The sequence below is a fragment of the Labrus mixtus genome, chromosome 18, assembly GCF_963584025.1.
Source record: "Labrus mixtus chromosome 18, fLabMix1.1, whole genome shotgun sequence".
In the NCBI taxonomy this organism is placed as follows: Eukaryota; Metazoa; Chordata; class Actinopteri; order Labriformes; family Labridae; genus Labrus; species Labrus mixtus.
This window is the reverse complement of record NC_083629.1, coordinates 22,040,296-22,053,498: the sequence shown is the minus strand read 5'-3', so window position 1 is coordinate 22,053,498 and position 13,203 is coordinate 22,040,296. Positions and strand designations below refer to the sequence as shown.

The 13,203-nt window shown below is 43.5% G+C and overlaps 1 protein-coding gene across 3 annotated transcripts in view; it reads left to right on the top strand.

Moving 5' to 3' along the window:
* msrab (methionine sulfoxide reductase Ab) overlaps positions 1-3,723 on the top strand; it is a 36,637-nt gene extending 32,914 nt beyond the window's left edge. For all 3 annotated transcript variants that reach the window (XM_061063736.1, XM_061063738.1, XM_061063737.1), the window contains exon 6: positions 2,066-3,723. In XM_061063736.1, the coding sequence (XP_060919719.1) occupies positions 2,066-2,239 (174 nt within the window). In that variant the 3' untranslated portion in view covers positions 2,240-3,723. The remainder of the gene's footprint in view (positions 1-2,065) is intronic.
* Positions 3,724-13,203: the final 9,480 nt, after the last annotated feature.

The window sequence follows — 13,203 nt, the reverse complement described above, 5'->3', positions numbered from 1 at the left end:
GGTAAAAAGGACCAGCAGACACACCTGTGATCATCCTACAAAAAGAACACTGACTTCATTATTCTGTAAAGGTAGCTCTCATGCTAGCATAGCAGCTAACCTAGAGGACACGCTCCATTTGGATTCAAAATGGTTAAACGTGTCTTATCTGCGGTTTGATGCTGGGCAGGTAGCATTTGAGTCGATCACCTAAATATCACTTATAATTTGAGCTATCGAATGTAGAAACTGGTTATTGTAGTTGAAAGTCGATCCCTGAATGTGAGCCGGCTAACACGTAGAAGAAGAGTCTAATCCTCCTTTAAATTCTCTAACCGTATCCATGGCGATGTCATACAGAGAGAGAGAGAGAGAGAGGGCGTACGCAGGAGCAGATAAGATAACATGTTGAGCCAGGACCGACTACGTTTAGCTTCTGTTTCATGTCGCCTTCTCAACTCTGTGAGTCGACGCCCCCGTGAGGCACGGCTCTTCATGCTGCACGCCGTTCTGCGGTGTACCGTGCTACATGCGAGCTACGTGTTGCCCTCAGCCGGTCCCCGTGCACGACGAACTTGTTGTTCTCTGTCAGCTCTCAGGAGCACTGATCTAGGGAGGACTGAGTGCTTGTATTATTAGATAGAGAAAACCACTCAGTGCAGAAGCTATTTGATATATTTGTCAAAGGTGTTTAGTGTGTGTGTGTGTGTGTGTGTGTGTGTGTGTGTGTGTGTGTGTGTGTGTGTGTGTGTGTGTGTGTGTGTGTGTGTGTGTGTGTGTGTGTGTGTGTGTGTGTGTGTGTGTGTGTGTGTGTGTGTGTGAACGAGCGTGCTTTCTTTTCTTTTTTTTTCCTGGTGTCTTTGAAGCCTTTTCTCAAGGTGTTTTAAAAGTGTAAGTATGAAAGTGTCTTAAGGAGTTCTCAAAGAGAGCGGATACCCTTTGATGCTTTGTCCCACAGAGAGAGCCACAGAGGCAAGCTGCGCTACAAAAAGGGAAAAAGATGCTCCTTTCTTCTGTCACTCCTCAGTCACCCCGCTTCCTCGTCGAAACGAGCGCAAACTCTTTACTGTATTAGCGAGAGGTATCAAAAGTTCACAGCCAATACACAGCAGAATAAAAACAACCATTTAAGAGGTGTGTTCGCTTTGAGGAAGTCACAGAAGAAAGAGGGGAAGGTGCTTGAATGTATGTCATGACTGAGCTGGTGGGAGCAGGATCTGAACGCTGCTGAATGCAGCACAGGAAGTGAAGACAAATCAGCTGAACTATCTTAAAATGTGGAGATTTCTCTGAAACCCAAACTGCATGTCATCTGAAATACAAACATGAGTGTCTTTATTTTTTAAATACACAAGGCCGAGTTCAAATGTAGGAGGGTTTTTTATTTTTTTTTAAAAACCAAGGTATTCCTCCTCTGCTTTAAAAAAAAAAAAAAAAAAAAGAAAATCCCGTCGACACAAGCTAAGATTTCAAAAACATCTTCGCCCACGTAGAAATGAAAAACGCTCTATCATGAGCACGGCAAGTCAACAACCGATGTCCTTTACATGAGAACATTTTCTCGCCATTCCTCTGCTATGACCATTTCATTCACAAAGTTGTCCAATCAGGCGTCTCTGCTCGTCAACATAGAGGGAGAGAGTAACTGTGTATGTATGTGTGAGCATTTAAAAAGTCCAACGTTCACACCAGCACTCATTTGGTTGCGTCTGCCGTCGCACTAATCTATTGTAAACAAAAGTGACAGCATCGCACCATGACGTCAAACGGAGGAGAAACCGGCGCACAGTGTGACCTTTAACTCAGTTTTCCCAGCCTACACATTAACACCTTGAACAGAGTTTTTTTTGAAGTCTTCACCCTGGAAGGGGTTTTCAAAAAGGTTCATTTTCAGTGACCTAAAATGCGTTTAAGGTCACTGAAAATGCACCTTTTGGAAAACTTGCACTTTGCATGTACAAAAGGTCAAAACACAAAAAAAAGCTGCGTTATGCAAAAAATACCCGTCTACACGTGGACGAGGCCTTAAACGATTCTTTCACCCTTCTGGATTGTTTTTTTTTTTTTTTTTGTGTCTTGTCCGTAGGATCTGAATAAGAAAGACTACGGCCCCATCACTACGGAGATCCTGGAGGGGCAGCAGTTTTACTACGCTGAGGACTATCACCAGCAGTACCTGAAGAAGGTACCCAAAGGTTACTGCAGCCTCAAAGGAACCGGCGTCTCCTGCACCACGATCCCTGCAAAGGATGAACTGTGAGGGGTCTGCGGTGAGATAGGGAGGGGGCAAAAAAAGGGAATTTATAACGGCTCTTTATCTTTCTTACTCTTTTTTTCTAAAGAAACTTGAATCACATGCAGTTTTTATTTTTATAAATCAAAGCAGATATCCTTCCTTAGCCTTAGAGATCACTACTGTACCAACATTGTCTCTTTATAAATCATCTGTTCAACAATAAGTGCTTTATATGAACACTGGAAAAACAGAATCTTTAAAGATAAGAAGAAAGATGAAATGGGCTGCATCCAAATTGCCAAGTACCTACTCAATCTGTCAGTAGGCAGTACCTACTATCTACTATAACTAGCTGTATACTGTTTAGTATCTACTAATCAGTAGGCAGATATTTGTTCCTACTTCATCTGATTCATTCAGTATGGAAGTGGCGTCATTTATGTTACCCGAACCATCTGCATTCACTCGTTTTTTTTTGTTTAGCTTTATTCAAGAAGAGCAATGCGCATAAACAGTCAGGTAAATAAAAAACAATATCACAAGTAAAAACAGATTAAATAACTAAATCACATACAGTACATAAAGGAAAGTACAAATGAAAGACAGTAATATACAGAATATAAAATAAACCAATAAAGACACATTTAAATAGTGAAATCATTATTTAAATAGAGGGGGAAAGGTTTTATAATAATGCAGACATTTGTTAGATTTTCTGTTGTTAATTAAAAGTAGTGATTTCAGTCGGGACTTTAAATGAAGATTAAATTAATCCACGCTCGTTTGTTTTGATTTGGAGGCGCACGTGAAGTGACGATTTACGTTTAACTCTGCACAGCATTGTGGGTGGTAAAATACAATTAATTTCCTGAAAGCACGCATCCGATCCATACTGCATAAAACCCGGAAGTTAGTATCCATACTGAAATGTTCAGTATACTGAGGTGGACCCAAAAAAATGACTATTGAATGACCAGGAAAGTTCAGTATACTGAAACTCCCTACTGAAAAGTACTGCCTACTGAACTGTGGCTATTCGGAAAGGGGCCACGGTTGGTTTGATGAAACTTTGTCACAGCAGTGCAGCGGCCTGTTGGACTGCAGTGACACTTAGCCGCCACAAGGGGGTGATGTTTCCCCAAAATCAAACATCAGCTCAAGCTGTTTTGTATTTCTTCCCTTTTTAGTGAGACATTTTTAAGCCAAGAAACCCTATAAGTGTTTATCTTATGAAGTTGGTTGACTCCAAGAACATCAGCCGACCTTATTAATACGACCATCCTAAATCCAGAACAATGTTACCTCTTGACTGTTAATGCCTCAGAAAGTTTAAATGAATAGTTCTGTGAAGTACAAACACAAAGAGACCAGCTTCAATCTATGCAACCTTTTGATTCATTTTAGTGGGAATAAAGTTTATGAATGAATTCTCTTTGATCATAATGCACTGTACTCTACCTTTTTACTGTCTCTCACTCATTATTAAAACAAACCTTTTAAAATATTTAGCTTTTGTACGATGTCTGTTTTTGTGTGTGTGTAGGTGTAAAGGTGTGATCTTTCATGCCTCTGCTTGTGCACTTGTGTATTTTAAAGATTAGCTACTGTTCCTGCCCCGTTTGACAAAAAGGGACACGGTACACCACTCGGGGGACGACCAGGTATGACTCACTGTGACACACATACACACTCGGACCAGTCATTTATCACAGAGTGACACATCAGAGGCACTCATGTATGCAATATGATACACACTCTCCTTTCACCCTCTAAACACATAATTATGAGTAAAAAAAAAAAAGTCCTTTAAGAGATCATATCACTACAAACGACAACTTCTGAACAGGCAGCGTTCCAGCGCTTGTTATTATTAAACACATCAACCTGATAGTCTTTATTTCAAAATGAAAATCACACTCATCACAGCATTCCAAAATACACAGATGATATCTAGAAAAAGCTTTTTGGTCGACCGCAGTAGTGTGATTCACCCCGCTTTTTTCTCCCTCTCTGCTATCTCTCTCTCTCTCTCTGTCTGTGTGTGTGTGTGTCACATCCTGACACCTGTGTGTAGGTGTGGACCAGGGCACAGGTGCAGGTGCAACCTCTCAGGGCCTATTTTAGTATTGGGGCAGATATTTTTTGCATGTGTCTGCATGCAGCAGCCGCTTGTGTGCATCTGTGTGAATGTGTGTGTGTGTGTGTGTGTGTGTAGCTGTGGCTTGCTTGATCGAACTACACAGAGTGGTATGCGGTCGAGCCAGCTAGCTGTTTTCCATCGCCTGTCTTTATTTTTTGCGTGCTGTTGTTTTGTCAAACATTACAGAGGAGATAACCTTTTAATAATCTTTTTGAAGAGCGTTTCACACACGTTTTCCTGCCGTCTGTCTTGACTTCACGAGATACCCCAGTGAACCAAAAGCATTACTCTGAGAAGGCAACCATGACATTATGAGTCCATTAAATGTAAGATAAGATCCTAACATCTCCACGTTTAATGTAGTCGCGTTAAAAAAAAAAGTCTGACATTTAGAAGTAGCTGCACTGCGTGAGAGAGAGTGTATGTTTTCACTGTCTTCCTTTGTGATAGATAAAAAATGGAGCGTGGAAATGCATGGTACTCTCATGTACGCATCCATACACAAACACAGTGAGGCAGGGCAGGACAGGAACCAGGCTGTGTGTGCCCTTCAGACAGAGCCTATTGTCTGCAGATGGGCCTTTAATGGCCCCACAGCTGGCCACAAAGAGCATGCATGCACCGCTCCAGATCGCTGCTATGGCCTATCCTCAGTCACCCTGACGAGAGCACCAACACCACCGTGCACAGGCGCGTGATATCGTCGCCTAATATGCTTTTTAAAAACATGATCCGTGTGTTATTTCTCCGTATTCTTTCCACTTGGATATCCGAGCGAATTTAAAGAATAGGTTTTTACGAGTGGGCTGAAGGTTTTTTTTTTGCTTGTTTATCAGAAGTACTCTACACCCCACACATGTACCTTCACATGCACACGTTTCAAACACACACATCCCAACCACCACCTCTACCTCCGTCCTGTACCGCTGCCTAATGCAAGAAGGCATCGCCCACGCAAAAAAAAGAAACAAACACACCAAAAAGACACCTTGCAGAGACGTGCACCCACACAACATTTTTTTCTTGCACTCTCTCTTGATACGTTCTCTTTTGTGTCCTCCTTTTTCACAGCTTTTTTTCATTTGTCTCGCCCCTGACAGCCTTAATAGATCTCACCCTGTGTACATACAGCCCCCATATGCATGTATACATTTATCATAGAGGACTGCCATTGTTGGGAGTTCTTCTTCTTCAGATGCCGTGCCATTGAATAGTTAGTTTCTATAGACCACCGACATGGCATTGTTTGGTGAGCCACAGAAATAGAACAGCAGCGGAGTGTTTGTATTCTGGTGCCGTCCTACCAGCTGGAGAATTGTTGTGCCATCTTGTCTTGTTCCACACATAATTACTTTTCTAGAATGTCGAGGTAACAATTGTGTGCTCGATATACGTGTGGGTGTGCGTATCTTCTGAGAGCAGATGGAAAACAAAACGCTCTTTTCTGTACGGCCCGTGCACTTCTCTCGTGATGTTATGTGAGTTGTGTGCGTCTTTTTTTTTTTTTTTTTTTTTTTTAGATGCCAGATGTGTTTGCATCCCTCCCTTGCTCTCCCTTCCCCTCCCTCTGGTTCCTGCATGGGCTTCAGGGTCTCAATCAGAGCATCAGGGCTCCAGGAACCGTGAGCACAGCAGTCTCTCTGTGCTGTCCCAGAGAAATGCAGCCTTGTCTGGGTCGGTGCATCTGCAGCCTTGGGGGGTGAGCCGGGGGAAGCCAGTTGAACCCTGGTGCCCCTGCGATGTCAGTTTCACTTCAAGGTTTTTCCTCCATTGGTGTGGCCTGACCCTGAACTCTAGCATAAAGCTTACAGAAGAGCACTACAGTATGATACAGTGTATGTTATCACTGTTGCATTAAGACGTTTTAAAGTGTCTTCAAACAGGTTAGTTTGGTGCAACAATACCCTCATTGACAATAACGGCATGCTCATACACGCAGAGCTGTTCACGCTCACACTCAGAGAACTTGTCCCAGGACTGTTCCTCCTCTCCTCTCCTCTCCTCCGGGAATAGCGATGAGTTAAGGGTGGGCATAGGGGTTGGAGGGCAGCACGTGCGGCAGGTCCCGGTTGGCTCGCTCGCTCACCCACTAAAGCCCCCATGGCTTTCTGGCTGAGGGCCCACACTGTGACACTCTCTCTCTTGCACCTGGGTGCCTGGTGTGTTGTCAGCCATGCTAGCTCGCTCGAGCTAACACCACATGACACACAGGAAACACCGAAATAACTGCTGAGTGTCTTCAGCACGGTAACCACTGACTGGAGGTGTGCTGCTGACAGAACAAGGCTGAGGAGAGAAGGGGTTAAAGGGGAAGACAGAGACTAAAGGAACGCCGGGTTGGGATAGGAGAGACGATGGCTTTAGGGTGTTAAGAATAGAAAACTGGAAAAGGAAAATGAAACACAAAGCTGCTTAGGGCGCACTCGCACCTGTGCTGCCTTGATAAGAGGAAGATTCCACTGGCCTTTATCTCTCTCACAAAATGTTCAACCAAACGCGTTCATGTATTCATTGACATGTCGAGCATATCCTGTTTTGTCATTTTGTTTAATCATCAAACCGCTACAAAAAAAAATGATTGTGCAACAACGAACGATTGACATTTTACAGCTGAGGAACAGATGTAACTGTGAAATTTCCAAAACACGTTTTTCTCTCTTGCTCAATCTGCAGCGTCCGTCTGCACTCTGATTCATCTGAGCCACGCGTCAGTGGAGTCAGGGTTTTTTTTTTTTTTTTAATGCCACCACCGTCAAGACTTTGATGAGGGATCAGCACGGCGTGTTCCACAACATTTGGGTTTGTTCAAGAGCTGATGTGCTTGTGTGTGAAATTTATGAGGAAGCAGGAAAAAGAATCCAAACACACATGTTAACCTTTCTCATTGCCAAATGCACAAACAGTGTTTTCTGTAGGGTTGCCACCGACGACTCATTTCTACCAACACTTTGAATCCTTTTTTTTTTTTTTTTTTTTTTTTTTTTTTTTGACTTGTGTTCAGTTTTCAGTGGAGAGGCCAACTCAACGTGGTGATGTGCTGACAGTACTGTCTGCGTCTGATTGAATATGTTTCCCGACTATGCTAAAGATGTGAAGGAAATGAGTAGATAGAGGGAGCGAAACAGAGCAGGGAGGGGAGGGGGGGGGGGGAGAGATAGTGCTGCTGGCTGGGAGGAAGCTGGGTCTGATGCTTCTCCATGCAGCTGCTCCCAAACACCCACACTCTTCCTGTTGGAGTGTGTGTGTGCTTTTTGTGTTTAGATCTAGTGTCTTACTTAAGGAAAGAGGAACCTGTATTGTATTTTTTTGACTTGAATGGTGTAGTGATGTTGCTTTTTGTTACCCATATCAGAGAATAGTTTAATGACTATACAGCCTGTTCTCTACGGACGGATAATTTTCTACGATCAAACAGGAAGCCGCCTAGAACAAAAGGTTTCAGTGGTGACGCTTTAAAATGTCTTTAAAAAAGGAGAACAGGTAATCTACCTCAATGAGGAGATCTAGAATAGCTCACGCAGGTTTTGTGCCGCCTGTTGTCTTTTCAAAGAAACTCTGGCCTCAAAAAACATCCGCTGGCCCGACAAGTCAGTGAATGGAAAGGTTTGAGGTGAGAGTGTGGCCACGCTGAGGTGTCAGCATGGTGTGTGATCATGTACCAGTAACGGCATGTGTGTGTGTGTGTGTGTGTGTGTGTGTGTGTGTGTGTGTGTGTGTGTGTGCGTGCTTCATGCATTTCTGTGCGTGAACGCGGTCGTCTTTTTTAAGTTTCCATCACAATGAAACGCAACAGGATTGTTCACAAGTCACATCGCTGGTGTAACTGACTCGTGGGTTTGAAGCAGCGTTGTCGTTTCAGGTTGACCTCTGTATACTCATCCTTTACAGACAATCTAAATAAATATAAACATAAATAAATCACAAAACAACAACTGAATCATCTGAAGAGTCATAAATACAACTCAATGAAACAACTCAGACCCAATTTTAAAAAACTGAATTAAAATGAAAAGGAAAAAGGATTGACAAAGGCGCCTCTAAGCTAAGCTAAAGGGTATTCAAGGTTTGATTTAAAAACAGGCAGTGACCGGGGTCAAAGGTCAAACATGCAGCATAACATGAACAAGGTGTCAGAATATTACATTTTGCTTTTTTTTTCAAATGAAAGAAACAACGAGTGCTTTTATTTTTTTTGTAAGATTAGCAGTTATGGGGCACCAGTGGTTGGTACGCACGCCCCATGTACGGAGGCCGGGGTCCTCGATGGTGGGCGGCCGGGGTTCGAGTCCGACCTGTCGCTGGCTCCTTTCCCGCAGGTCACGCCCGTTTTCTGACTCTATCCACTGTCCTGTCTCCAAATAAAGGCCAAAGTTATACATTTGATATCATTTGAATCTTGATAAAGGACATAATCAAATGAGGAAATTGTTAAGAGAATGAATGGAGTGTTGTGGATGCTCATTCTCTGAACACAAGATGCATACACAAACAAACTCTGGCTGGTGGTGTAGGGGGTCGGCTTACCTCCGGTCAGCAGTTTAGTTGTTCTTACAAGTTGGTCAACAAAAGCGGGAGGTAGTGTTTATCCGTCTACTTGTTGCTTCGACGTCGGGTCACACAGTGGCTCAGCGTCGAGATCCCCTGCCTGCTGTTACTTCACACACTTAACACACCATGGGCCACTGTGTTAATTGATAAACCCCGCCCACTACCACGCAGCCAAACTCAAAAGAGGAAGTCAAGTTTTAATTAATAAACTGAAACCAGTTTAGATGTGATTGACTCTGTGAGCGATGTAATTTCTGTGTAAACGGACAAAAAGCAAACTCGTCTGTGGCTGAACGAGGAGAGTTTGTTTAACAGTCGGATCAACAGAAAGTCAACAAATCCATCTGAACTCATTCGTCATCAGGATAACACTGTCGGCTCCGTCCTGCATCCAGACCGCTGCCTGCGTTGTCAGCTGATGAATAGTTGCCCGACAAAATTGAAACGTCAAGCTGGATGGGGATGCTGTGTTGACTGGAGGCTGTAGCTGCTACTTTGCATTATTGTTGTTGTAGTTTTTTTTCACATGTGAGTGCTGCTGGTGCTGGGCACTGAGGCAGGATACAGTACATCTGCTCCACTCTCCATAATGATGGGGCAGCAGCAACGTGCTCAGCAACCAAAACTGGGTGATGGACTTTTCCATTACAGTGGTTGCCAGTTCACGATAGATTGCTATTATCGGGGTAAATTAGAGTTCAGGGAAAATTACAGAACAGGATTTCCTCCCCCCCAAAAAAAATGTGGGTGATTTTTTTGACTGAAGTTGCACATCTTTGTTGGTTCGAATTGAATAACTGCCGCTTCTGAAATGGCATGAAATTAAAATAAATGTAAAAAAAAAAAAAATTATAAATACGGACATTTTGATTCATTTCATAATCTCAAAGCTTTTTTTCTTTGCTCCCAGGGCTGTAAGTTGGGTGATATCAAGAATAGAGCTGGAAAAATGTGTATTTTTGTTGCTATTTGTAGATGCATTACACTCGGAGCTATGAATAAGCTAGGTATGTTTAAGAGATGGAGTATAGGACATGCATATTATAGACCCTAACTCTAGTATTGCATCCTGTAAATTTGGATGGAGCGCCTTGTGTTGGCTACCTATTTCCGTTTGTTTTCCAGGATTATCTACTTACTCTTTAAAATCTTAATTGTCTCTCCTTTAAGGGGGGAGATGTCGTGATGTGAGCGCCGCTGTAGTCCACTGTAGTCGCAGCGATAGACCTCATCGCTGCGTTCATATCTACGTTAGCAGCTACATGTGCAGGCTCGTGAATAAAAAGTGTGTTTAAGTGAATCTTCTTAAACTGCTACTGTACATCGACAGTCGTCCTCATTGCTTTAACCTTTAGTGACAAATGCATCTTCCTCCTCACCTCCTTCTTCTTCACGTCTCCTTTCACATGCCCGTCTTCGTCTTGCTCACTCACTCCTCCGTCTGTAAAAAAAAAGCTCCTCTCCCCCTCCTTCTCTCGGGGCCTTGTGAGATGAGTACAAGACAGGGGAGAGTGTGAGCTGTGGTGAGCCACAGACCAAAATAACTGGTACTTTTTTTTTATATAAAAACACATGTGCATCCACCCACACACAGAGTCACATATGCGTACACACACACACACACACACACACACTCTCACACTCACTCGTAGACAGACAGAGGTCCCTTTTAGCGGATGATCCCTGGAGAGAGGTGAAGTGGGATTATATTTGGTAGAGCTGCAGCACCACAGGGAGTGAAACGGGCCATGTGAGGAAGATGCTGATTGTTGGTTAAATTTCTCGACTGTTTGAAGTCAAAAACTAGAACATTGAAGTTGTAAAAATAAGCAGTGGTTCATCCTTTCAGTTTCCACTTCTATCTCCAATCAGCTGCGAGACACTTCCCTCTGTTTTGGTCTCACTTTCTCCCTCTGTGGTGACAGATCCTGCAGCCTCGCCGTCAAGCTGGCATAGTGGCATCATTCTAAAACTGGTATTAGGCATTTCCTGCTGCGTCCGTTGGCGGGTGTGAGGGTGTGTGCGTGTGTGTGTGTGTGTGTGTGCGTGCATGTGTGTGTGTGTGTGCGAGTGTGTGTGTCGGGGCGGAACGCACCTGGTCCGCGCAGCTGTGGGGATCCTAGCAGGGGGGAGACAGAGAAAGAGAGAGATAGAGGAAGGGGAGAAAGAGAGAGAGGGATGGGAGGAGACGAAAAGGGGGCCCTGTGTGTGCTGTACTGGGGACCCAACAAGTTCAGATAGAAAGAAAAAAAAGGTAGGAGAGAAAAAGAGACGCAGTTTCTATGCACAGTTGCTCAGCAGACTTAGGGTTCTTAAACTGTATCCAAAAGCTTAGAAGTCGTTGGAACTAAAAATGTCTTCTGTTTGTTAGAATAATTTTATCAATAAATGAGAGCGTTTACTAAAATCAGTGTGCTTTTCTTAAAGTTTGACACTGATCATAAACACTCTAAATCAACCTTGTGTATCCATCATTTATAAGTTCTTGTCTAGAGGGAATCGTATTGTCTCACACTTCCTGCACACTAGTTCACCCACTTTCATGTTGAAGAAAACGAGCACTGTTCTGGATCCACTCTAACGTGATATGCACGTGTCAGAAAAAATATTTGCTTGTCTGCCTTTTTTTTTTCTCGCTATCACTCACTGGAAAAATAATGTGAGTCCATACCAGGATGCAGTTCCCCGGTTTCTCTGCAGAGGGGGCAAGGAATCTGGGAACAACAGGATGGAAGAGCACAGATTACAAAAAAACAAAAAACAAAAAAAGTTTAGAGGTTTAAGTTTGAGGTTAAAAAAAATGAAATAAAGAAAGAAATAGGCCAGAGATAAGAGGACAAACTCTGAGGGAACCAGCAAACTTGTTCCTCATGATTTTTCATTTAAGTGCTCAGAGATCACAAGCACAGATGTGTTCACACACACACACACACACACACACACACACACACACACACACAGTCTATTTCGCAGCTGGACGACCAAGACGCAGTCAGCACAGAGAGGGTCAAATGACCAGGCCAAAGGTCAGGCCACAGAGAACTGTAGTAGAGGAAAGGAGGGGGGGGGGGGGGGGGGGGGCATGAGGGCATCAAACACTCACTCACACACTCACACACTCACACACATTTATTAAAGTCACCAGCAACACTGAGGCGACTCCTGAGTCTTTGCTCCAGATGGGCACAGGATGCAGATAACGGTCTGAAGTAATAAACACATCACACACACACACACACACACACACACACACACGCTCTCACACAACGTTTCAGTCTGAGTTGTGGTCAGCTGATAAGGAACCGAGAAGGACAGCATGGGTCAACATCAAAGCAGCAGCTGTTTTTATCTATTCTGAAATAGTTTTGTTTAAATCCTTGTTGGTAAGACAAATATATTTCTTTATTTTGAAATGGTCTGACGTACAACCGTCGTGTTTGTGATGTCAAAATCATTCATCTTATTTATTCTACTGATTATATTCGAGGATGTTGTTGTCCTCTGGTTATTTGTGTGATTACTCCACAAGCAGTGACTTAAAGAGCGGCTGTGGCTCAGTGGTTGAGGTCGGTTGTCTCCGAAAGAGAGAGAGAGGTCAGGGGTTTGATCCCCATGCTCCTGCAGTCACATGTTGACATGCCGTCGACAACACACTGAAACCTAAATTGCTCCCACTTCTGTGTCAACAGCCTCTACCGTCAGTGTGTGAATGTGCTGTGAATGGCTGAACGAAACATGCAGTGTAAAAGTGGTTTGAGTTCTCTGAATATAAAGTTTTTGGATGTTTTATCTGTCCTTTATCCTTCTGTGATAGTTAGCTTTAAGTAGCTAATGTTAGCTTAGGTTAGCATGCTTTAGCTAGGCTACTGTTTGAGCCTTTACATTTGATCTTGATTGTCCTTGTAGCTCCTGTGACCACCTTTCATCACAGTTACAAAAGCTGTTTTCACTAGGAGTTCCAAGAAATACTCAAGTATTTCTGGGGAGGGGGTGTGAGCGATCCTGAGGCAAGACGTGACTAATAAAGAATGACTTGTAAATGGAAGACAAAGACAGACAAAGTTTTTGCTTTACAGCGCTATAATAAGAAGAATATTTACCACAGGCCGGATTTGAACCCAGGCTGCCCGCTTGGAGGAGTAAACTGCCTCTGTACATGGGGGCGTGCAGACTTGCAAACTAACCACTAGGCCACGGGCGCACCACTTTTAACTTGGGCTTGCAGAAGGAACTCCTGATAAAGTCAGAGTGAACAATGTGTCTGTTTGCGTTCACACACACAGCTCCTCCTGGAAATATC